The 26933-nt window shown below is 43.2% G+C and overlaps 1 protein-coding gene across 1 annotated transcript; it reads left to right on the top strand.

Annotated features, from left to right (window-relative positions):
• The first annotated feature begins 24819 nt into the window (after positions 1–24819).
• On the top strand, positions 24820–25948 carry LOC123771805 (uncharacterized). Its single transcript, XM_045764533.2, has 2 exons — positions 24820–24984; positions 25030–25948. The coding sequence occupies exons 1-2, from the start codon at positions 24856–24858 to the stop codon at positions 25576–25578; spliced, it is 678 nt and encodes a 225-aa protein (XP_045620489.1). The 5' UTR covers positions 24820–24855; the 3' UTR covers positions 25579–25948.
• The last annotated feature ends 985 nt before the right edge of the window (positions 25949–26933 follow it).

Here is a 26933-nt window from a genome sequence, read left to right as displayed (position 1 = left end):
CCTACCTGAACCGACAATTTCGTACCTATCGAGGCCAATTTCTATTCGTCTTTGGAATCGTAGAAATTGTAGTGCATTATTACCAGTAAATCACGTCGATTTGGATGCTGGTTTTTAATTGCAAAGACATCTTAACAGTGTAGAGTAACTCATTACCTGACTGACGTTAATGAACCAATTTGACTCATTCTCATCTATAATGACATGTCATTTAAAAATTTTAAATTACAATGTGTTTATATCTTTACATATTACTAGTCGCAGAAGGCTTCGTACATGTCATCTGAATAGCGAACATGAGGAATGTTAGAGAACGAATTAATTTTTTTTTCAGCTTTCAAGCCTATTGGAATTCTAAGCAGAAGTGTCAAAGATCATGTTAACCTTTGTCACACGACTGGAAAAAAATGAGCACACGTACCATACATTTCAAAATATTCTGATCACTTCTCGATCTCATCCGTCATCACTATATATATATATATATATATATATATATATATATATATATATATATATATATATATATATATATATCAAAAATCAATTCTCCAAAATTCACTTTTATTTCTAGTCTAGACTAGAAATAAAAATGAATTTTGGAGAATTGATTTTTGATTTACCTCCAACAGTGAAAAGAAATGTACGAAAGATTGAGAAAATTCGTGTTAGAATTAGTAATCTTACTTTTTCGGTCATATTTAATAATATATGTCTACAGGAAAGACTGCTACCAAAATATACTAAAATACATATATATATATATATATATATATATATATATATATTTATATATATATATATATATATATATATATATATATATATATATATATATATATAATTTATTTCTGCAGAGAATATTGGAATAAACATTGAAATATTCTCAGATGAACATCAAGTAAATATCCAATCGTCATACCTGAGAAACAAAGTTTTGTGATGAACAAAAACATCTTTCGCATATGAACGTGTTACATGATCTTTGTACGCCAAAAAAAAAATCACCGTACTTGGGAACAAAATCCGACATGGCTTATAATAGAAGAATAGGAAAAGTTAACAACTTTATAGCATTCATTCAAAAAACTTTCATTGAGGAGTAGTTTTTCAGCCAATGATATTCTCGTTTCTCTCCTTGCCAATGCGGCCACAGGCAGAAAAGATATCACTGAAAGTTATCGTTTGAGCTTTGGCCTGATTTCTGTGTAGATCTTGAGTTGGATTCCCCTTATCGAGAGATGAGAAATGCGAGCTCTGTCCCATGTCAATGACTCGACAACTTCTCTTGATTCATCCTTGATTCTTTATTCATCTCTTGATTCATCCTTGATTCTTGATTCATCTCTTGATTCATCCTTGATTCTTGATTCATCTCTTGATTCATCCTTGATTCTTGATTCATCTCTTGATTCATCCTTGATTCTTGATTCATTTCTTGATTCATCCTTGACTCTTGATTCATCATTCATTCGTTGATACGTGATTCTTGAATATTATTATATATTTGTCCATATCATTTTTTTATTAGATGTTTTTTCTTTACTTCTTTTATCTTTGATTTTGTTTATCTTTTATCTTTTGATTTATCTTTTGTCTTTTATCTTTGATTTTTTTGAATAATTGATTGTTTTAAATATATTTTCAAGGTAAGTAGTTCTCTTACTTGCTCCGGCATAAATAAACACTACTTAAGGGAGATGCAACACCAGCAATATTTCCTAAAAATGCTGTGAAAGCCTCTTTTCAACAGACTTTTCTCTGAGCCGTAATCTCCTAAAAATATAATAGCCTGATTGTCGATGACTGTACTTCACTATATAGCATGGATGCTGGCTTGCTTGTAGATCATTCATCAATCTGAAAGGTCAGCGTCTCTATTGTCAAATGTTTCTTCGTTTTGTCTAGGGGAGTTTTTATTCAATGGTTTTCAACTTATGAACAAAGGCGGCTAGTTTATTGTGCACCCCATACTCATCCTGTGAGCGGTAGCGCAAAAGCATTACACAGGGCACAAAAGGTCTTTATCAGACCTCATCTTAGATTATTACATAAACAATTACTTCTATCCTTCACACCTTATAGTTACAATGTCAGCTGGTTACAGAGAAAGTGCTATTACAAGAGCTACATATTTACAGTAAGGTGACGAGGCGAAGATTCAAACCTGCGTCCGGGATCATCCCAGACACTGCCTTAATCGACTGAGCTACGACAGGGTAAAAAGAGTTGGAACCGAAGTTCAATTGAACTACTGAACTGCCCTTGTGGATTTGTTCATTTGATGCATCACGTTAGTGTGATCTGTGTGTAATTTTCAACATATTATTTCGTACTAGTTTGTGATATAAACAACGACCAAAACTTAACCATAGATTTCTAAGACCAACAAGAAACATTGATCAGAAAGTACCGAATGAGAAAAACAACAATCACGAAGGCCAACATTAAAACAAAGGCCAACAGAATTGACAACAAAGGCCGACAGAAGAAATTTAAAAGCGGTGCACATTGCGCAGAGGCAGGACACTCTCCCAGCGCTTCCCGAGTGATTTGACCTGGGTTCGTATTTTGGCGGAGGAAGGATTGACTCAGTCCTTAACTGAACGCCTCCATTCACTCAGCAGTGAATAGTTGTTAAACGATTTGGCGGGGTCGTATTCTAGGGGAAATTAGGATTAAATACCTTCCCGAATCGCTATGCGTGCTAGTTGGTATTACAAGAATGTAAGAACTCTTGTATGTATGTATGTATGTATATATATATATATATATATATATATATATATATATATATATATGTCGTACCTAGTAGCCAGAACGCACTTCTCAGCCTACTATGCAAGGCCCGATTTGCCTAATAAGCCAAGTTTTCATGAATTGTTTTTCGACTACCTAACCTACCTAACCTAACCTAACTTTTTCGGCTACCTAACCTAACCTATGAAGATAGATTAGGTTAGGTAGAGTTGGTTAGGTTCAGTCATATATCTACGTTAATTTTAACTCCATTAAAAAAAAATTGACCTCATACATAATGAAATGGGTAGCTTTATCATTTCATAAGACAAAAATTTGAGAAAATATATTAATTCAGGAAAACTTGGCTTATTAGGCAAATCGGGCCTTGCATCGTAGGCCGAGAAGTGCGTTCTGGCTACTAGGTACGACATATATATATTTATATAATATATATAATATATATATATAATATATATATAATATATAATATATATATGTATATATATATATTAAATAAAAGAAAATATATTAGAATAGAGGAAACTGCTGAAGACCTATTTCCCTATGAAAAATTGTCCAACATGTGTGTAAAACCAGCCAGCAAACCCCTGCGAGTGTTTTGTTTCCAGGTAACCTGTTCAATAATTCTACAACTAAATTTCCAAACCAATATTTCCTTTTCTTTTATGTATCTATGCTTAAGTAATATGTGTTCATTGTTTTATATTGTATTTTTTATAAACCTTTATGACATAAACCAACAGGTAAATATTGATCACAAAGACCAACATGTAAACATTTATCACAAAAAATACAAATACGCATTGATCACATTAATCAATATGTAAACAGCGATCACAAAGAAAAACATGTAAACATTGATCACAAAGACCAACATGTAAACATTGATAACAAAGACCCACATGTAATCATTAATCACATAGACGTTGACGGTAAAAGCAGACCACAAACACATCTTACAGGAAATACATAGACCAAAATGGCGAACTTGCAGCGTGCGTAGGTCATAAAGGCGAATTGGGTAAAATACGTTGATCAGAAAGACCATCCTGCTTGTATGCATACTTGAAAGATGAACTTGATGGTATTTGATTCGTGGACCAAAGTAAGGAAAGGGTGGGGGGAGAGAGGACTGTGGATTAGAAAACAGGAAACAGGATAAGGATGGAGTATGAGTGGGATGAAAAGTGTAAAAGTGGCCTTTCTACTTTGGCTTTGTTAGTTGTTGTGTCACTTAGCTGCAGATGTTGTGAGTGGTGCTGATTTGTTGATCTATCAGTTGGTCTGGCTGGTGAAGAGCGTCAGTGTTTTGCATGCTGTCTAGTTTTTTTTTTTTTTTTTGCAGGGATGTTCGTGCACGGCCCTAAGCCTCTGGCTGGCACACTATGGCTGTCGATGTTCTAGTTTTTCGGGGCTGTTGGCTTTGGCTTCATTAAGAAAGCTACTCAAGTATCAATCATTCTGGATGGCTTGGCCTCCAGAGGCTTTTAAGTTTTTATTTTTTTAATTGTGGCCTGATTGGTTACGTTTTCTTTGTTGATTTTATTAAAAGTTAGATGTTGATTGGTTAGGTGACTTGGGTGGCATCGTTTGTTTTAGTGACTTCCATTATGTATTGGCCGATGATTATTTGCGTTTCCTTATTTCATGATTATTTCAGCGCTTTGTTACAGGAGTCTTGTCTAGTAAATTCTGCTGGGGAATTTTGTGTCTTAATTCGTCATTTTTATAACTTCTTGAGACTCAGTGTCACGGCTTTACTTGTGCTGTAGTAGACCAGAAACACAACGGTGAGGTTAAGAGGATAGATATTGGGGAAGAGGAACCGGCCAATGAGGGGCCGGCAAGTGGAGGATTGGCCTGGGGAAGTGATGTCCGAGGGGCGATTAATTGCCGAACCCTCCTCCCATCCCACCCGTATAAGCAATCCTATATACCCCTGTTTTTAAGTACCTGTGGGTCCTCATCAAGGTTGTCTGTCTTTGATCTCCTCAGGTGTTGAAGGTGTTCGGGGTATCCTGTACAGCTGTGCAACTTTTGTTGATATTTGCACGGCACAGACTAGCCGCTACCACGGCGGTGGCGGCGGCATGGCGGTGATGGCGGTGGTGGCTGTGATGGAAGTGGCAGCGGTGGCAGGGTTGGAATGGTGCTCATTGGCGGCATGGCGGTGAGGGGGGTAGGGGGGTGCCGGAGGTGGCAGCGAGCCAGTAGACAACCAGCACCAGTGAAGGACTGAGGGGGAACTAAAAACACGTGACCACCAGAGGGGTGCCAACTAGCCCAGTTGATCCGTCTGAAAATGTTTCCTATGGACAATGAAGTATTTTTTGTTTTTATTATCAAGCGTAAGTATACACAGCAATGTGCTGCTACCTTATTATATATGAAACATTACACAGTGTAGATCTAAACCCAGCAATAAGTTCATGTAATATCCCCATCTCACAGGATGGTTAATCATATATGGAATCAGGAGAGAACATGGAATGCGAGGTTATTTTATAAGCCTGCTCTAGCAAAATCTGGATACAGCACAAGAATATTTTGCAATATTCGTGAGTGTATGAAGTAATTACAAAGCTCAAAGTACCTCATACCATATGATCTGAAATAACCCCTAACAGAGCAATCACAGATATTGTGTTGAAGCCCTAGGTCTTGTTCCCTTAGTTTTCAATTTTAATGTTCACCATTGGGGGGAATCATTACCTGCAACCATCTACCATAGATATCGATATCCCAGAATAATTCTGTCACACTGAATTATTACAATGATATCACACTCTTACAATGATATCAGCAATTACAATGTCACACTGTCGAGTGGATGTTTGATGCTGTCCGTACATAGGATTCTCGCTTCTAAACATGTCAAAGATCTTTAAGCTCGTTTTTTCTGGCGTTTGAATGTCAGTAACTGCTCTTCTGTCATCCCTAATTTCATAAAATATTGCGGCTTTTACAGCAGAAATTAGAACACCCAGGATCTAACTCAATTTCAGGCTTATCACATGCTGTTTTAGCAGGCTTGTCTGTGTCATCATGCTGAACAACTCCTATGTGAGATGGTACCCATATAAATGAGACTCTGAAACTCTTGCTCTGTGCATTAATAATGTTGTTTATAATTGATGTTACAACATTCCTAGTAACTATTTTGCATGTTAAGTTTAAAGGGACTTTAAGAGCTGACTTTGTATCACAGAAAATTACTCCACCACTGTTCTTCAGTGCGTTACTGCCAAGTTGTGGTGCAGCTGAACCAGGAGGCCTGGTCGACGACCGGGCCGCGGGGACACTAAGCCCCGGAAGCACCTCAAGGTAGCCAGCTAATTCTGCATGTTTGGAGATAAGCCAATTATTTAGTCTCTCACTTGTGGTCTGTGTACATTTGCGGTCTTTCTATATTCAACAGACTGCTGCAGTGCGGCCTGTAGACATTTGAACAGACCCATCAGCGCAAGCAAAGTGCTCCTGTGGTCGTAAGTTATTTATATAGGAATCAATAATTTCAAGTGTTAATGCTTTCAGGAGTGCTGGGTTTTCCTTACTCTTTTTGCTGATGGGCGTGTACGATACTTGTATTTCAACGTACAGATATAATGGGATATCATTCTCTAATACATCGTATACTATATGAATATTCAGTTTACAGAGTCTCTGCCTTCTACCCTAACACACTCGTGCCCTCATACCCACCCACCCTCACACTCTCACACACCCTCAATCACCTTCACACACCCTCAGACTCTTACACAAACTCAACCTCAGACCCTCACACAAACTCATCCTCAATCACACACACACACACACACACACACACACACACACACACACACACTCACACTCAGGAAAGAGATGGTTGGGTTGACTGCATCAATCTGGACCTAAAAAAGGCTATCGACAGAGTTCCACATAAGAGGTTGTTCTGGAAACTTGAAAATATTGGAGGGGTGACAGGTAAGCTTCTAACATGGATGAAAAATTTTCTGATTGGTAGAAAAATGAGGGCAGTGATCAGAGGCAATGTATCGGACTGGAGAAATGTCACAAGTGGAGTACCACAGGATTCAGTTCTTGCACCAGTGATGTTTATTGTCAACATAAATGATCTACCAGTTGGTATACAGAATTATATGAACATGTTTGCTGATGATGCTAAGATAATAGTAAGGATAAGAAACTTAAATGATTGTCATGCCCTTCAAGATGACCTGGACAAAATACGTATATGGAGCACCACTTGGCAAATGGAATTTAATGTTAATAAATGCCATGTTATGGAATGTGGAATAGGAGAACATAGACCCCACACAACCTATATATTATGTGAGAAATCAGTAAAGAATTCTGGTAAAGAAAGAGATCTAGGGGTGGTTCTAGATAGAAAACTATCACCTGAGGACCACATAAAGAATATTGTGCGAGGAGCTTATGCCACGCTTTCTAACTTCAGAATTGCTTTTAAATACATGGATGGCGATATACTAAAGAAATTTTTCACGACTTTTGTTAGGCCAAAGCTAGAATATGCAGCTGTTGTGTGGTGCCCATATCTTAAGTAGCACATCAACAAACTGGAAAAGGTGCAAAGACATGCTACTAAGTGGCTCCCAGAACTGAAGGGCAAGAGCTACGAGGAGAGGTTAGAGGCATTAAATATGCCAAAACTAGAAGACAGAAGAAAAAGAGGTGATATGGTGATGAGGTGAGACTACATACAAAATAGTAACAGGAATTGATGAAATCGATAAGGAAGATTTCCTGAGAGCTGGAACTTTAAGAACAAGAGGTCATAGATTTAAATTAGCTAAACACAGATGCCGAAGAAATATAAGAAAATTCACTTTCGCAAACAGAGTGGTAGACGGTTGGAACAAGTTAGGTGAGAAGGTGGAGGAGAAGAACTTTTCACACTAGAGATGCTATACCGATGATGATACTTTTCAAAACGCTTGTTCTCTCTAGAGTGGAGTACTGCTGCACAATGACAGCACCTTTCAAAGCTGGAGAAATTGCTGACCTGGAGAGCGTGCAGAGATCCTTTACTGCTAGAATCCACTCAGTAAAACATCTAAACTATTGGGACCGATTAAAGAGCCTAAAACTGTACTCCCTTGAGCGCAGGCGGGAGAGGTACATAATAATTTACACGTGGAAAATATTAGAGGGGCTGGTCCCAAACCTGCACACAGAAATAACATCACATGAGACCAGAAGACATGGCAGGATGTGCAGAATACCCCCGTTGAAAAACAGAGGTGCAACTGGTACTCTGAGAGAGAACTCTATCAACATCAGAGGTCCGAGACTGTTCAACACGCTTCCACTACACATAAGGGGCATAACTGGCAGACCCCTCACAGTGTTCAAGAGAGAACTGGATAAGCACCTCCAAAGGATACCTGATCAACCAGGCTGTGACTCATACGTCAGGCTGCGAGCAGCCGCGTCCAACAGCCTGGTTGATCAGTCCGGCAACCAGGAGGCCTGGTCGACGACCGGGCCGCGGGGACGCTAAGCCCCGGAAGCACCTCAAGGTAACCTCAAGGTAGGCCAAGACCGTCAGTAGTTTCAAAGCGTTATATGACAAAGAGTGCTGGGAAGACGGGACACCACGAGCGTAGCTCTCATCCTGTAACTACACTTAGGTAATTACACACACACCATCACACACACACACGTAGGCGGGACCAAAGAGGCAGAGCTCAACCCCCGCAAACACAATTAGATGAGTACACACACACACACACAAACACACACACACACACAAACACACACACACACACACATATTTACGCTTATTTAGCGTAAATTATTTTGCGTAAATTTACGCTAAATTACAGTGCCCTCTCCACTCCCACACTCCCCAAAACACCGCCCCCTTCCCCAAAACACATCAACTGGATACCATAGATAGAGTGACATACAATCTCCCTCCTCCCCTCACCCCATCCTCCCTCTCTCTCGCCCTCTCTGTTTCTATCTCACACTCTCTCTCTCTCTCTCTCTCTCTCTCTCTCTCTCTCTCTCTCTCTCTCTCTCTCTCTCTCTCTCTCTCTCTCTCTCTCTCTCTCTCTCCCTGGCCCCTCTGGCTAACCCTATCAAAGCATATTAGGGAAGGGGACTAAGATGGCAGGAGGACGCACCAGGAACATCATCACCATTCAGGCCTCAGTCGCAAGGAGCAACTGAGAGATTCTACTCCACCCTGAAAACCGTTTTACGGGTGTATTGTGCGGAACAGGGAGCAGAGTGGGATGAAGCTATATCTCCAGCCCTGTTTGCAGTAAGAGATGCTGTAGTATTTAGAGTCTCTAGGATTCTCTCCTTTCCAACTGGTGTTTAGACACGAAGTAAGAAGTTCGTTGGTGGTGTTAAAGGAGCAGTTGACGTCGAGGAAGACTTAAGTGACAGTAGAGGAGTATGTGCGGAAATTCCGTTAACGGTTGAAAACGGTGAAGAAGCTGGCTGCTGAACACCTGAAGACAGCACAAGAGAAGATGTCGATTTGGTACAACAATATTGCTGTCCCAAGATGATGCTGTTACCTGGGAGAGGTAGAGTGACGGAATCACGTTTTGGTGATCCATACTCGGTCGTCAGGCGAGTAGGTACGGTAAACTAAGAAATCAGCAAGTCGAATCGCCCCAGAAAGACAGGTATGTCACGTCAACATGTTGAAGCCAGATTTCCAAGAAGAGCAGGAGAGAGTGAATGGAATGGAAACGACACAGTACGGAGAAGTTGGTTCTATGTATGGAAATGAACAGAGAGTTGCCGGCATAGGAAGGAAAGTAGGCCTGTGTCGATGGTACGCGTCTTTCCAACTCAGAATTTGGTGTGCCTGGAGGAGATGCTACTTCATCTGAATGAAAGGCAGAGAGGAGATCTAGTGACTTTGATAAGGAAGAACGAGTCACTCTACACAAATGTTCCGCGACGGCACAAGAATGTGGTGCACGATGAGGACGTGAAGGGTGGAAAGCCGATCAAGCAGAGCGCATTTCGAGTCAGTCCTGAGAAGAGGAAGATCATGTGACTGGATGTGGAATATTTGTTTGCGAATGATCTTGCGGAGCCTAGCATAAGTGAATGGAGTTCACCCTGTGTGTTAGTAAAGAAGGGTGACGGCTAGTTTTGCTTTTGCACCGATTATCGCAAAATAAATTTCATCACCGTGTCAGATTCACACCCTATGCCACGAATAAGCGACTAAGTTGGAAATGCAAGATTTGTTTTTCAAGGTCGACCTACTTAAAGGCTACTACCAAATTCCTTTGTCTCCTAGTGCAAGAAGGATCTTTGCATTCGCTACTCCGGACGGTTTGTACCGGTACAAAGTACTTCCGTTCGACATGAGGAGCAGTGGAAGTTGTTTTCAAAGAATGATGGATGAAGCACTACTACGTGGAATGGAAGGCTGCACTGTGTACATCGGCGATATAGTAGTCTATGCCGACAGTTGGAAGGAACACATGAATCGACAAAGAGAACTATTCTGAAGGTTGGAAGCAGCAAACCTGACAGTTAATCTTACCAAGAACTTGTTCGTGAATGCCCGTTTAGAATATCTAGGTTTCGTCGTGGGGCCATGGATAAGTAGTTCCCGTGGAACAGAAGGTGGTGGCTATCAAAGAATATCCGATTCTCAGGTCAAGGAAGACGCTGTTACACTACCTCGGAATGATAGGATATTACTGCGGAGTTTGTAAGAACTCCTCGACGGTGGCTCACCCTCTGACAGAGTTACTGTCTAAGAATGCTAGATGGAAGTGGGATGAAGCGTGTCAAGAGTCGTTCGAGAAGACGAAGAAACTATTAACAGAAGCACCTGTTTTGATTTTGTGTCAGAATTTATTTTGTATGTCAATGCTAGTGATGTAGCATGTTAGCTCAGGAGAAGAACGGAGTTCACCGTCTAGTGGCATTCTACTCGAAGAAATTCGAGAAGCACCAGCGAGCTTACAGCACAGTGGAGAAGGAAGCACTGATCATGGCACTGAAGCCTTTCGATGTGTATGTGCGTGGAGGTACTAGACTGGTGCAAGTGTTCGCCGATTATAACCCCTTGACGTTCGTGCACAAAATTAAGAACTCGAACCAAAGACTGACAAGATGGTCTGTTGCAAGAGTACTAGTTGGAGATTAGACACATTAAAGGAAGGGAGAACGTGATAGCGGATGCCCTTTCCCTGATTTACTAACAATATTTCTCTTACTTTAAGGGGAGGGGTATGTTACAGTGCCCTCTACTATTTCTCCTCAGTGCCAGCATTAAGAGTCATATCCACTTACCTTGCAGGTTCCCTGATGTGCAACGAAACATTTGATATGAGAGGCTACTGAATAGATTACATATTTATGGAGAAATTATCATTTATCAGTTTTGCAGGCAAGGGGGGCTTACGCTCCTTGTATATACAAAATTGGCGGCGTCTCTGTCGGTTTGGGGCCAAGACGTGAGGACGCCAGCAGGCTGACGATTGGCTAGCCGGGGTCACGTGATGTGACTGACCAATCAGAGCCTGCTGTGGTGTCAATGGGAGGTCTGGATCAGTAACTGCAGGTCACTGCGCCGGAGAGACAGTCGGACCGTTGACGAGAGCAGAAGTGTGTCAGTAAGCTCCTGAGATTGGAGATTCTGCGAAACTCGCTCAGTGGATTTGCAACCCGTCCTCTTATAAATAACGTCGCTTTTGGCTCGTATGCGTGCTATGGCCAAAAGTGGACGTAATTTCAAATGAAATCGACTCACAAAAGTGACGTACTGTCCCGTTTTCTGTTTGAGTCGTCCCGCTTACTAGGAAAGGTTAGGAGAGGAAACTTTCAATTAATGTTTTTCATAACTTTTGAAACTTTATGAGAATTTCCTACCCACCTAACCTATCAGAGGACCCTTAACTTACTGTTGTTGAAAAAAAAATCCCAAAATCATTTTCATTTTTTTTTCATTTTCAAATTACGTCCACTTTCGGCCATACAGGTAAACGGCCAAAAGCGAGTTTATTTTTAAAAGGACAGGTTGGGATTTGAGCAGTCGTATGCAGTCTACCATTGTAACAGAGGATTAGGTACTCCCTGGGAGTATGAGGAAGCCGAATTTAGTGGGCAAAGAAGTGCCAAGAACTCGTGGCTGTTAGCCTGTGACAGAAGGAGTGCAGTGACACTGGGAGGGCAAGTCTGGTGCCCTGCAGGTCCCACAATGGTACGATGTGCAGTGCTGCTGTGACCAGGTCAAATCTACTGAGGTCCTGGAGGAGAAACACCATGTCTGGATCCATGAGAAAACGTCTCAGTGAAGGAACGAGTGTGGAAAGCAACGTGCTTAGTGACCACTGGTTGGACCAGCTTGGAATACCTGAATCCAGGGAATAGGTACGATGAAGACGCGATTTCTCCACGATGCCTGAGGACCTGTGACACATAACCAGAACGCCGAGGAGCAAACTGGAAACCGTGTACCTTCTACCATCGGAGGACAGGCGTCGATGGACAGGAATGTTTAAGGTAGATCATTATTTCCCTCCCATTACCTCTTGATGACTAGGCTAGTATTACGTTGTGGGTCGTAATAATATTATTATGTCGCTGTGAGTCGGCAGACTGTCTCTTCCGAAAAATCCACCAAACCAAAACCTCTGTAGAGTGCAAGCACTTTTATCAGGAGATCACCCTGTGTGCTCTAGGCACTTGGAGAGGGGCTCAGCATCACACGATTAGGCGATGCGGCTCCAACACTAGCCTCGTTGTCACGGACACACACACCAAATTGAGCCGCCGTGACTCCCCACTCTCTCCTTGGTTGGTATGATCTCCACAATCCCCTTTTCTGAATTATTATTCTGTACCATCCTGTCCACAGCTTTGGTTCTTTCTCTCTCTCTCTTCTGCTTTCTGGAAAGCCTCACCAGGACAAGGGCAAACACCTATTAACTACACAGATTTAATAAAAACACAGAACATATACAAAGCACTCACATACAATATACAAGTATATAAATTTCGACGCCTTATATTATAACCTGGTTGCAAACCAATACCAGCAGGACTCTATCAGATACTTATACCAAGTGGTAGCCCAACTCCTGGCTTGCCACTTATGCTACCAACCTCACCAAGTGAGTTAAACCTTGTAAAACAATTATGGCGCTATCAATCATCCCTAGAACATATAAATATACATATATCTCTGCAGGTAATCCAGCCTACAGTTGTAATTCAATAAACGTCAGCATTAATATTCCTTGGCATAGAAATGATAATCAATCACCCACCTTCTACTGCATCTTGCACGCTGACGACAATCAAGCACTCTACCAACTTCCTACAAGTAGTCAGCAAGAACTTCCTTCCCACATCTGGGAGTTCACTACCCTGACATCATCAGGTTCTTCCAGGTTCATCTACCAGGATCCTCTACAGCTCTCCCAGGCTGCTGCACCATAAAGTTTCCCTTGGACTCCAGTGGTACTCCACCACGGATTCCACAGAAGCATGTGAGACTTCACTTCACTGCTTCTCTTCACACAGTTTGAGGTCCACTTCCTCACTATGGGGCTTGCTCTTCCACATAGTACAACAAACACTCCTACAGCCTTGAAGTTCTACTCATTAGCTTCTTCTCTGGCCTCAGAGTACTCCCATCAAGTCCTTCCTCAGACAAACCTGCAACCCATCGATACTAAAATAAAAATGTTCCTCTACAAACATGTAATGAAAATAAACTACATAATAAATGTCTCCACTCGACATTTCTCTGACTCCTGCCTGCCGTGAGGACTCCCCCCATGCCCGGGCGGGTCCATTCTCTACTTCCCGGGGCGGCCCACCGCCCATCTTCACTCTCTTGTTTAGGCTTTCTGCCTTAACACAATATGTCTAATATCTCGATAAACACTTCCTGTGGTCGCTGGGCACACGATCAATTGCAGACAATCACTGTAAACTGTTTAAAATGCTTACCACAAAATTTGGCTTGCTCACTGGTCCTCACTGGCCGGGCGGCGACACTCAGGGCGCCTCAGGTTACCCACAGAAGTGCTTTAGCTGCTCCACAACACCTTCTGCAGTTCATGACTTGAGCTGACACGCCTCCCAACTTATTCCTCAGTCGAGACGTCTGTCCACTTCCTTCCTCTTGAAGGTAAATCAAACAGGGGTTCTTCTTCACCAGGGGCTCTTCTTCACCAGGGGCTCAAACGGAACACGCCCTTCCCCCACTCTTCAGTTCAAGTGAGCCCAAGCTTCTCTGAGGCGAGCCTCATACCTCCAGCAAACTCCCTATATCTCATGACCAGTCATTTATCTATATCCAGATTCACTGCCCATATTTGCAAACCATCAGTCAAATTTAACCCAGTGTTTAACATATATATATTCAGGTCTATGTCTCCTTGACCTCTTAGTTAGATCAGGTCTTACAGAATAACCCTCAAGGGGAGACTCGTTTCTCCTGTAGCCTGAGTTCATAACACGCCCCTCCCCTTATTTTTTGAGAGTTATTCCAGTGGTAAGGCTCGGGATACTGCATCCGCCACCACACTGTCTCGTTCTTCAACCGACTGGTTCGACCGATTGATCTGCTTACATACTTCCTCCAGGAGTCTGCAAATAATCTGTTGCATCTTACAACATCTGACTCACAATTCGCTAGACACATGGTCTTTTCTTAAACGACTGGACTTCTTTCACCTTGGCTAGGCTGTCCCTCTTGGACATCTGCACTCCATCAGTCCACTCTACTTATTGTTTCCACCCTCCGTTTCCTCTTCTTCTTGCACTCTTCACGTCCAGAGTCAGACATCTACCGTCTGTACCTCCTCTGTCATCCTCGTGTTTCAGTTCATCGTCCTCACGATTTGGTCTGCCACCATCACACTTCAGTCTCACATCAACCTACTTTACTCAGCCGTCTTCACGCTTCCATCTACAGCCATCATACTTCTGTCTCCTGTCATCATACTTCACTTCCTCGTCTTCACCGACGATCCTCCCTTTCGTCTCCTCATTTATCCGAGACTTCATCCTCTTCGACTTCCATCGAATCCTCGGCTTTCTTCTACTCCTCCATGTTTGCATCATCATCCTCTTCTCACACTTCTCACCTCTACACAACTCCATTTCTTCACCTTTAACTCTTCTTCGTTCCCTCAAGGTTTCCTCAAGTACTGCATTACTCTCCACAGCACTCAACTGTACTTGCCGCTTTACCTCCCTCAGTGTGCTCATAAGCTTCCCTCTGCACAAACTATTTCTTCTCACTTCCTTTTCTCGGCTATCACTCTTCTTCACTATCTCTTCTCCACGCTTCCCGTGAAACCTGCAACTCCTGACACCTCAAACAACTTAACTTCATTATTCCTATGCTTTTGTGCTCGTGGACAACTTGACGCTCTACTCTCGTCCTCAGTCTGTCCACATCCTTTTTCTCTTCTACTCAGCACAGTTGCATCCACCTTGTGACTCTTAATTTCAGGGGGCTGGGCTCTACTTAGGTCCGCTCTCTTCACATTATTATTCTTCGGTTGGGTCATCTTCACTTCTGACCTCATCGAGACCATTTTTCTGAGCTAGACCTTTTCCAAATAGCCACGCTATCTCCACGTCGACATCATCTATCGGTGGAGTCGACACTGTCTCATCCTCACCAGTGTCTTCTTTGTCGGCCATCTCTGCCTTCGTCACTACCGAGACAGAGTAGTCCATGGCTTGGCAGTCTCCTGACTCATTCCCCAGGATACCAGTCAGGTCTCCACACTCAGGTGTCCCACTTGTGCCGTGGCCCCTTTGGCACTCCTCTGACACAACCTCCACTCTAACCTTTGGCAATACCTTCGTCCCGCACAAGTCATTCCCCAGGATCACCTGGACTCCTGGAACAGGTATGTCGGGGCATACTCCCAACATCACCTCCGCCGACACATAGTCCGACTTTAGCTGGACAGCACATATGGGCATGTCACCCTCTAACAGAAGCCCATGCACCTTAATCTTCCTCTTGACAGCTAACAGTCGACCACTCCATATCAAGCTTCTCGTGATCAAGCTCTGATTCGCTCTGGTATCTCTTAAGATACCAACTTCTACTTCAGGTTGGCCTTCTATACTGATCCAACCTTTACTTATTGACGGCCTATATCGCTCGTTCAATAACTTTATACTTTGTGGTTTGTTCTGGGCTACCTCAATATATTTATTCCGAGGGTCACACATGGCCAGCGACTTGAATTCTGGCAACCACGACGAGCCTAAGTTCATCTCGTTCCCAAACCATGCCTTCTACCAAATATGGTGAGTCTTAGACCAGCATCAACAGAGACAGACTTTGAGCGGCAGCAACAGTGAGACTCTTAGGGCAACAGCAACAGATTCTTAGAACGGCATGAACAGGAAGACTCTTGGAGCGGCAGCAACCAAAAGACTCTTAGAGGGGCAGCAACAGAGAGACTCTTAGAGCGGTAGTAACAGAGAGACGCTTAGAGCGGCAGCAACAGACTACACTACACACAGAAATCACTATTGCATGATGCATCAAATGAACAAATCCACAAGGACTGTGACGAGGATTTGAACCTGCGTCCGAGAGCATCCCAGACGTTGCCTTAATCGACTGAGCTATGACATGGTCAACAGAGTTGAAAGTTCAACTCGGTAGAATTTCCACAGGCAACAATGTAGCACTCGACGTGTACAGTTCTAATCGACCCAAGACGCTACAGCTTCGACACAGAGCAGACAGCAGACTACAACCGCATCGAGCTACAACGCTCTCGCTCTCCGAGTTCAGACGTTCGCAATTCCCAATCGAGCCGCCACGCTCTCCCACATAGAACTCCGTGACTCCAGCCTCACTCAGCTCTCTGCTCCAAGCTCTGTCTAAACGTTTATGGCAATGCCACCAACCGACTACTATAATCAAGACTACTAAGTAAATATGAAAATTCACTAAACAATGTGTATCTAATCTACCCAACAATGTAACATAATCGTACGTACATACGTACATTACAAAGAAAAGAGATCAACTCTTTTGATCATGTCGTAGCTCAGTCGATATATTATATAGATGTCACGTCTGTGACAGGGAAAAACATGTTTTTTTGAAAAACTGTGGTTTTCATGTTTTTTGTGGGAAGGAAATCTTTGAAATTTCTTTACCAATTGCTTTGAAATTTTGACACAACGTTACATTCCAATAGGCACATGTTTTTATTTATTTACTATATGCATGCCACACCAGTGACAGGAAAAAAACATGTTTTTTTTTTTTTTTTTAAACAGCGCCATCTGTCGGATGCAAGAGCAACACATACAGTAATCTCTGAAAGTTCTTCATCGATTGGTTTGAAATTTTGACACAACGTTCCATTCGAAGACACACATGTTTTTATAAACCGACTTTATCGATGCCACACCTGTGATAGGTAAAAACAGGTTTTTTTCGAAAAACATTGTCATCTGTTGCACATAATAGCAACTCACGCGATACTAAATATGTTACAATTCCATTTCAATGTTTCCAATTGCATTGATAAATTGAATTTTCATAAAATTATATTTATTTTCATTTGATTTAATTATTTTGTGTGACATTGCATTGAAATTGAGCTGTGTTGTTTACCATACAGTTCATTTCGTAAGTATAAATATAGATGCCACACTTATGACAGGTGTCATGTTCACAGAAAATGGTACCATCCGTTTTCTATGTGCGGCGGCTCAGACGCCAGAGAGAGGAAAACAAGAGTGTACAGGACGCTACCAGCTTGGAAGCTACTAGTCATGTAATCGTTTATAAGTATTAAAGTCAGTAACCAAGCAATGACTTTATATCAACCCTACAACCAAGACTTCCTCAGTAACACACAACACCACATTGGTGACGAGGATGAACTGTGAACGCAGGTATTTGTTCAGCTTAAAACACAAGGGAGAAGCATGCTGTCTCACGCCCGGAGGAGGAGGGAAGTCGTGCTGTCTGTGAGCACCATACCGGATGCTGTGTGCTAACCAATGCTGTGTGCTAACCAATGCTGTGTGTTAAACGATGCTGTGTGCTAACCAATGCTGTGTGCTACCCAAGCTGTGCTGACTGAAGCTGTGTACTGAGGATTCTGCGATCCATGTGTGCTGACGCTGTGTACGAAACGACGCTTTGATGCTGTATACAAAACCCGATGTTTTGTATTCGAAACGCGCTCTGTGCTACACTCCTTCACGCTGTAAACTGACTGCTGTGCCAACTGCTGACAACTGCTGTACCAACTGCTGCCAACTGCTGTACCAACTGCTACCAACTGCTGTACCAACTGCTTACAACTGCTGTGCCAACTGCTGACAACTGCTGTGCTGCTGTGAGTAGCAACAACACATGTACACAAGGGCTAGGTAAGACATCAGTTGCTGCTATATTGTGCACTGTTGTGAACTTTTGCATTAAAATGCTTGTGTGCTTTGCAAAATTAAAGTAATTACAGTGAATTCTTAACTAACATATACAGTGCAGTAAGTGTTTAGTATTTTAAGTGATAAGTTTACTTTTATACAGTAGAAAATGGCAAATATACCTCAGTTTCCTGCATTAGATCCTGACTGTGACCAGACAAACCTGTCACATAGGTGGACCAAATGGCTTAAAAGGTTTGAAAATTTGTTGATAGTTTCAGACATCAAAAGTGCTGAAAGAAAGCGTGCCTCTCTACTTCATTATGCAAGTGATAGAGTTTGTGACATCTTTGATACACTGAAAGACACTGGTGGTGCCAAAGATTATGACACTGCCAAAGTCAAATTAACAGAACATTTCAAACCAAGACAAAATACTGCAATGGAAATTATGCATTTCAGGAGAGCAAAACAACTCTCTAATGAAACCGTTGATCAATACCACACATGTCTGCAGGGTTTAGCAACCCATTGTGAGTTTGCTGATGTTGACAAAGAAATCAAACAGCAAATAATTGAAACATGCACATCTACACGTCTCCGTCGAAGAGCTCTAGAACTTGTTGATGATGACAGTTATCTTACCAAGATACTGGATATGGCTTGTCGAATGGAAGATGCTGCACGTGATGCTCGTGTCATGGAGTGCAGTGCCAACAACGGTTCTGCCACTGCTACTAACAGTGATGAGGTACGTAAGGTTCAGGGAGGACACCGTGAACAAAGAAGATATCATGGCAAACCTAACAGCAAATTGAGCCGAGAACCACATCACAAATGGGGTCAAGGAACCAGACTCAAGCAGTCACAACGACCCACATCAGAAGGTGTCAACAATAAATGTTACAATTGTGGAGGAGACTACCCACACCAAGATAATGTTTGTCCTGCTCAAGGTAAGAAGTGCTATGAGTGTGGAAAACTAGGTCATTTTGGTGCTATGTGTCGTTCTGCACTCAAGAAACCACAGTCAGTGAATAAAAGCACTGTACGAGGATCAGTTCATAGGGGTCGAGGTGATAAACACAATATTGCACCTCATATCCAAAATGTTGTTAATGTACAAGACAACATTTCATTACAACCAGTCTCAGATGACAGTGAATGTGATTACACTTATGGAGTACAAGCAATCACAGAATGGAATGATCTTTTAAACAACCCAGAGACTATAGTATACATTGCTGGTATTTGTCTCAAAGTTCTCATTGACACTGGATCAAATATTGACACCATTGCTGAATGCCACTATGAGAAATTTAAAAAACAGTTCCCAAAGCTAGAAAACTACAATGGTAAAGCCACTGCCTATGCTTCAAAGGTAGCCTTGCCAGTGATTGGAACTTTCACTGCAGAGATTAAGTCAAAGAATGCAATGCTCACTACTACATTCCATGTTGTTAGGAATACAAAGGAGTCTCTACTCAGTTACAAGACTTCAACCAAATTGGGGCTACTTCAGCTTTCTAATGCTGTAGCAGTGGAAGCTGCAGACAATGTTGATGCTATTGTTGCTGAATTTTTTTATCGATTTTAACCCATGGATTGTTCTACTGATAGCAAAGTACATCTGCATATCAACCCAGATGTAATTCCAGTTGCCCAACCACATCGCCGACAGCCATTCCATACTCGCAAGAAAGTCGATGCCGAACTGGATAGGCTGATCGAACTAGATATCATTGAACCAGTAACAGGCCCAGCACCATGGGTAAGCCCAATTGTCACTCCACCAAAGCCGAAGAATCCAGATGAGATACGCATCTGTGTGGACATGCGTGTTCCCAACAAGGCAATAATGCGTGAACGCCATCCTACACCCACTGTAGATGATATGATATACCGCCTGAATGGTGCAACTGTATTCAGCAAGTTAGATTTAAACAAGGGATATCATCAGCTTGAACTTGATGATGAGAGTCGCTTCATAACAACGTTTACGACACATCGAGGTCTGTATAGGTACAAGCGCCTGAGTTTTGGTATTAACAGTGCTGCTGAGGTATTCCAGCACATCATCAGCCAGGTATTGCAAGATTTACCTAATGCTGACAACATGTCTGATGACATCATTGTTTATGGCCGTACCCAAGCTGAACACGACAAAGCTCTTCGTGCAACATTGCAACGCCTACGAGACAAAAATCTGACGCTAAGCCGAGCAAAGTGTGAGTTCAATCAACATAAAATTGAATTCTTTGGATATGTACTTAGTGATAAAGGTCTGTCTCCAGATCCTAAGAAAGTTGCAGATATCAAGAATGCTGCACCTCCTTCAACGTCCACTGAGGTACATGGTTTTCTGGGAATGGCAAACTACTGTTCTCGCTTCATTCCAGATTTTGCTACCATTACGAAGCCTCTACGTGAGCTCCTGAAGAAAAATACATCATGGTACTGGAGCAATATCGAGCAAAATGCATTTGATGCTGTGAAAGATGCACTAGTAGAGAATGCGACTGCTGCGAACTTTGATCCATCAATGGACACTGAGTTAACGGTGGATGCTAGTCCTATTGGTTTAAGGTGCTGTTTTAGCCCAACACAAACCTGGTCAACCAGATTCCAGAGTAATAATTGCCTACGCCAGCCGTTCTCTCACAGATGTTGAACAACGATACAGTCAGACAGAGAAGGAAGCTCTTGCTCTTGTATGGGGCTGTGAACACTTCAATGTGTATCTGCTTGGTGCACCCTTCACCACGATAGTCACTGACCTGAAACCGTTGGAGACCATCTTCAATAATCCAAAGTTCAAACCACCAGCTCGCATTGAGAGATGGGCTCTTCGTCTGCAACCATACAACTTTACGGTGAAATACAAGCCGGGTGCAGGCAATCCCGCTGATTACATCAGTCGACATCCTGCCAACAGTTTCACCATCACCAAGCATCAGCAAGTTGCCGAGGAATATGTACACTCTGTAACCTGTGATGCAGTCCCTAAGGCTCTCACTCTTGATGAAATCCGTACTGCAACCCTAGAGGACCCAACTCTGCAAGCAACAGTGGATGCATTGACTAAGAAAAAGTTTCCACGCATGCCACCCTCAGGAGTTGACCAAGATGCATTCAAAGCACTTGAACGCATCCAGACAGAATTAAGTGTTACGCAACAACGCGACACCATGCTGCGAGGTACTCGTATCGTCATTCCAGCTGTTCTCCAGCAACGTGCTCTGAAGCTTGCACATCAAGGACACCAAGGTCTTGTTAGGACCAAACAGCTGCTACGAGAAAAGGTGTGGTTTCCTGGCATTGATCGTCAAGCAAAGGACATGCATGATGCCTGTGTCCCTTGCCAAGCTGCAGTGGATACTTCAAGACCAACACCTCTACAACCTTCACCACTACCTGCTGCACCATGGATGGAAGTAACGATGGACTTCTGCGGACCACTACCAACTGGAGAGTACTTGATGGTAGTCATTGATGATCACTCACGTTATCCAGAAGTAGAAATCATCACTTCCACATCTGCAAAGGCTGTCATCCCGAAACTCGACAAGATCTTTTCAAACTTTGGCATTCCTGAAGTTGTCAAGACGGACAATGGACCGCCATTCAATGGACAAGACTTCGTCAACTTTGCTGAGCATATTGGATTCAAACACTGCCGTGTGATGCCAATACATCCTCAAGCAAATGGAGAAGTCCAGAGATTCATGCAACCTCTCATGAAAGCGGTACGCTGTGCTCATGCCGAAGGACGATCCTGGAAACAAGCTATGTATGCTTTTCTCAAGAACTACCGTGCAATACCACATAGAACACTGGGCAAGTCGCCTGGTGAACTTTTATTTGGACGTCCTATGAGAATCGCACTACCTGTCATGCCAGCCGAGGTAACGGATAAACGTCTCGCTCAGAAGAATGCGCTTGCCAAGGGCAAAATGAAAATTGCTCATGATCAACGTGCAAAGGAACAATTCATAAAGGTTGGAGATACTGTTCTAGTTAAAAAGAAAAACGAGGGAAAGCTAGATATGCCGTATGATACAAAACCATATACAGTGATTAGTGTAAAAGGAACTATGGTAACAGCTAGTAATAAAGATCATAGTATAACACGTAATATGGCTTATTTCAAAGTGATTCCAACTAGTGTAGAAAATGATGAAGTACAAAGTCGTGCAAAGGAAAAAGAAAAAATGAGTTATAATCCGACAAACAATTCATCAAGGGATATTCTTGTATTTAAGGACTCTCGTCCTAAACATCATGTTAAACGCTCTACACGATTTGATGATTGTGTTACTATGTAATGCAAAGTATTTACTTATTATGCTAAACTAAATTTAATATTGTTTGAATAATGCAGATCTCTCATTCAATATTTTGTAACTCTGTATTAGTTTCTTTCATGTTTGTTTAACATTGCATATGTATTTTTAACATTGAAATCCTATGTGGTAAAGATTAAGTTGTTTAAATTCTTTGTGTGCTTAATTAATGTTAAAGGTATGCAATATCTCTTGATATGTTAATAACTTACTTTGTGTCAATAACTTTGCTTTGTGCTACAAGCATGGTAGACATCCTGTATTCATTCTTTTTAAAGAAAAGGAGGGATGTCATGTTCACAGAAAACGGTACCATCCGTTTTCTATGTGCGGCGGCTCAGACGCCAGAGAGAGAAGGTAAACAGAGAGCGTACAGGACGCTACCAGCTTGGAAGCTACTAGTCATGTAATCGTTTATAAGTATTAAAGTCAGTAATCAAGCAATGATTTTATATCAACCCTACAACCAAGACTTCCTCAGCTACATACAAACACCACAACAGGTAAAATCATTATTTTTTTAAGAGAGCGCCATCTGTTGCACGTACAGAGCAGCACACACTATACTAAATTTGTTACGATTCCATTTCAATGTTTCTGATTGCATTGACAAATTGAATTTTCATAGATTTCGACTGATTTTAATTTTGATTTCATTTATGTGACATTGCATTGGAGTTAAGCTGTTATGTTTACCATACCGTTAATTACCCGAGTATACTTTATTTTTGTATTTTTAATTGTTTTTCATTTCGTTTTTTAACTGTTTTTCTTATCTCAGTGATGGGAACATCAGATCATTTGATTTTCTCAATTTTCTGATGGGAGCATCAGATCGTTTGGGAATGCATCGAACGAAGGAGTGGGGAATGTTGGGGAGGACAAGGGGACTGGACTGAGGGATGGTGGGGATTACAAGAGGACAGGGGAGGGATTAATAGTGGGGATGACGAGAGGACGGGACAGTTGGGGATGGTGGGGGCGAGGGGATAGGGGAATAGAGAATGGTGGGGACGAGGGGATAGGGGAATAGAGAATGGTGGGAAGGACAAAGGGACAGAGGAGTAGGGGTTGGTGGAAAGGACGAGGAGACGGGGGCGGTTGGAATGGGAGGGAGGACGAGGGGATGAGTGAGTAGAACCTGGCAGGGAGGAGGAGAGGAAGGAGGAGTGGGGAATCCTTAGGAGGACAAGCGGACGCTGGAGTGGGGGATGTTGGGGAGGACAAAGAGACATGGGATTGGAGAAATCGTGAGGAGGACGAGTGAATTGTGGAGTGAGGAATTGTTGGGAGGAAGAGGGGACGGGTGAGTGATGAATAGTTGGGAGGAGGAGGGGACGAGTGAGTGATGAATAGTTGGGAGGATAAGGTGACTAGACAGGAGTAATGGAGGGAAGGACTGGGAGACAGGGAAGGGTGCTGTGTCTCAGCAACACACTTGGTTGCTGAGCCACAGCAACGCATGGCCGGGTACAGCTAGCATGCATATATATATATATATATATATATATATATATTATATATATATATATATATATATATATATATATATATATATATATATATATATATATATATATATATATATTGTCAGGGTTCACCCCCTTCCTACCTGTGGTTGGAGTTGCTCCCACGGGGCTTAGCCCCTCAGTTCCTGGCGCCACTGTCCGCCCCGGGTCTTCCCCAGTCGGCCAAGGGCTGGCCTTATACACCCCTAGCGAGTGGAGAGGTTCAAGCCTCTTATAACTCACCTGAACCTGCCCGTCCTTACACTGGGAGGTTCTATCTTTCTTTATCTGGTCTGCTCAGGTCGCCAGCTGGGTGTTTATACTCGTGTCCCAGCAACACGTCACTGGTCTTATTGATTGACAGTTGAGAGGCTGAAATGTTTCCACCCAACATTTCAACAACCACTTGGGCTGGACGAAAGAGCGACGGTCTCGCTTCATGCAGGTCGGCGTTTAATCCCCGACCGTCCACAAGTGGTTGGGCACCATTCCTTCCCCCCCCCCCCCCCGTCCTATCCCAAATCTTTATCCTGACCCCTTCCAAGTGCTATATAGTCGTAATGGCTTGGCGCTCTCTCTTGATAGTTCCCTCCCCAACATCTCTGTCTCCCAAACATCGAGGTGTGGACTCCCCCACGTTTGGGCTGGTCCATCCTCCACTCGGCCGGGCGGCCCTGGAGGCAGCTGGCGGCCGGCCCTCTTAGAGCGACATCAAGAGAGCCCATGAGCAGTCTCCATGCTTGGTCTTCTTAAAGCTCACTTACAAGCTATATTTGACAACAGTGATCATTTAGTTTAAATAAAGATATGAAACAAAACTAAAAAACTTTTAGAGCGTTAAAAATAGCGAAATGTTTGATAAACAATTCGTGCTAACCGCTGCTTTCTCCGCTGTGATCATCATCGCCTTCATCGCATTAATGACCTTGACCCGTATTGGCCGCTGGGTCAAGTCTCGCGCCTCCGCCGTGACCACGAAGGTCAACAACTGGATCAAGCCCCGCGCCTCCATCGTGACCACGAAGGTCAAGACCCTCGCCTCCTCCGTGACCTCGAAGGTCAACAACTGGGCCAAGAACCACACAAAGCTGGCCGCCTGGGGGAAATACATCTTGGTGTTGACCGTCGTGGCAGCCTGGCTGGTGGCCTCTAACTACCGCGCCTTCAGGAGTAAGCCCCAGAACGGCGCCCTAGAGCGTTACCTGGCATCTGTCGCCAGGGACGACGCCCTCAGGAATGTTCTCGATGGCTTCGTCAGAGATGTTGCCGAGCGCGGCGGAAAATTTACTTATAACCAGCATCTGCAGATACTCCGGGACGCCTGCAAGCGTCGCGCCCACCGGATGGATGCTTCCCTCCTGACAGGTCCTGACGGCGCCCTCCTAGAGGCTGCTGACGCCGCCCTGCTGGAGACTGTAACCCTGGCATCTATAGACGCGGCGCTGCGAGTCTCTCCAGGCTTCGGCTACCAGGAAGACGCAGACGGAGAGGTAGGAGAGGCTTTAGGTGACGTCTTCCACGACACGGCCGACGCCGTCGTTGAGTTTTTGTTAAAGTTTTACACGACCCAGTGAGCGGAGATGACACGCCCGGCGACGAGGGAGCTGCCTTCCACCATGAATGGCGGCCGCTGCCATCCATCACGAATGACTGCAGCTGCCCTCCACCATGGGTGAAGGCAGATGCTGTTTACCATGGGTGAAGGCAGATGCTGTTTACCATGGGTGAAGGCAGATGCTGTTTACCATGGGTGAAGGCAGATGCTGTTTACCATGGGTGAAGGCAGATGCTGTTTACCATGTGTGGATGCAGAAGCCAGTCACCGTGAGTGGAGGCAGCGGCCAGTCATCGTGAGTGAAGGCAGCGGCCAGTCATCGTGAGTGAAGGAAGCTGCCATCCGCCTCTGTTCAATTCTTCCAACTTTTCTTCGTTCTTTATTTTTTACTCGGTTGCGTAGATGACTGCTGACTGCTGTCAGCTGGAGATTCATTTTCCTTCCTCATCCATTTTCTCAGGAACACTAACTGCCAATTGGCTTACAAGCAGGTCCCAATTACTGCTGGTTGAAAAGGTGCGACCCCACTCCCACAGCATACGGGGGACGGGTGAAGGGCGTGTGTGAGCATGTAGATGGAGAAGAGTAGGTGGGAGAAAATGGGAAATGTAGGTGTGAGAAGATGGGGAGTGTGAGAAAATGGTTATTAGGTAAGTAATACTAAGCAGCCTCCAAATCCTAGTCCTCGGGCTAAGGATTTCGGATTGAACGGTCGCTCTACCGTCCAGCCCAAGTGGTTGGGCAAGGTAGCTCTGAGGAGTTCGAAGCTATTTGAGGACTAGTTGGTTGATGACTCTGTAGTTGCCCTGCAAGAAGGTAAATCCCCAAAAGGAAGTTTAACTAATTACTACGAAGAATAATCTACAGTTGATCTACAGGGAACGTTGAACATCTTTGGTTGTGTGAGGAGTTCATTGTATTGGTATACTTGATGCAGTTAATACAGGTGAGAGTGTTTACTCGTTTTATCTATCTACAGTTTAGAGCCATGGTTTGAACATCAATCGACAATCGACTTGAGAATGGTCCAGGACGGACCGAAACGTCGTCGTCCCTTCACCTTCTAGGGTGTGGTCTCGTCAACATTAGTATTATGTAACCTAATTGTTGAACACAGTGATCCTTAACATTGACATTATACCTGACGCTTAGGTAATTGTTTGTACATTATATTGAGCAATGCATATTCCTGATAACTAATGATTATAACAGGCAAAAGTTTTTCATATATAATAAATATATTTAAATATATATAAACTAGCAGTACCCAGCCACGCGTTGCTGTGGCTCAGCAACGCATGTCCACCCCACCATTCCCCTCTCACCAGTCTCCTCAGCCACTCAACCATTTGCCACTCCACCGTCCACTCGTTC

Source organism: Procambarus clarkii, chromosome 75 (assembly GCF_040958095.1).
Source record: "Procambarus clarkii isolate CNS0578487 chromosome 75, FALCON_Pclarkii_2.0, whole genome shotgun sequence".
In the NCBI taxonomy this organism is placed as follows: Eukaryota; Metazoa; Arthropoda; class Malacostraca; order Decapoda; family Cambaridae; genus Procambarus; species Procambarus clarkii.
Note: the sequence above shows the minus strand (reverse complement) of the source record. Positions and strands in the feature narration are given on the sequence as shown.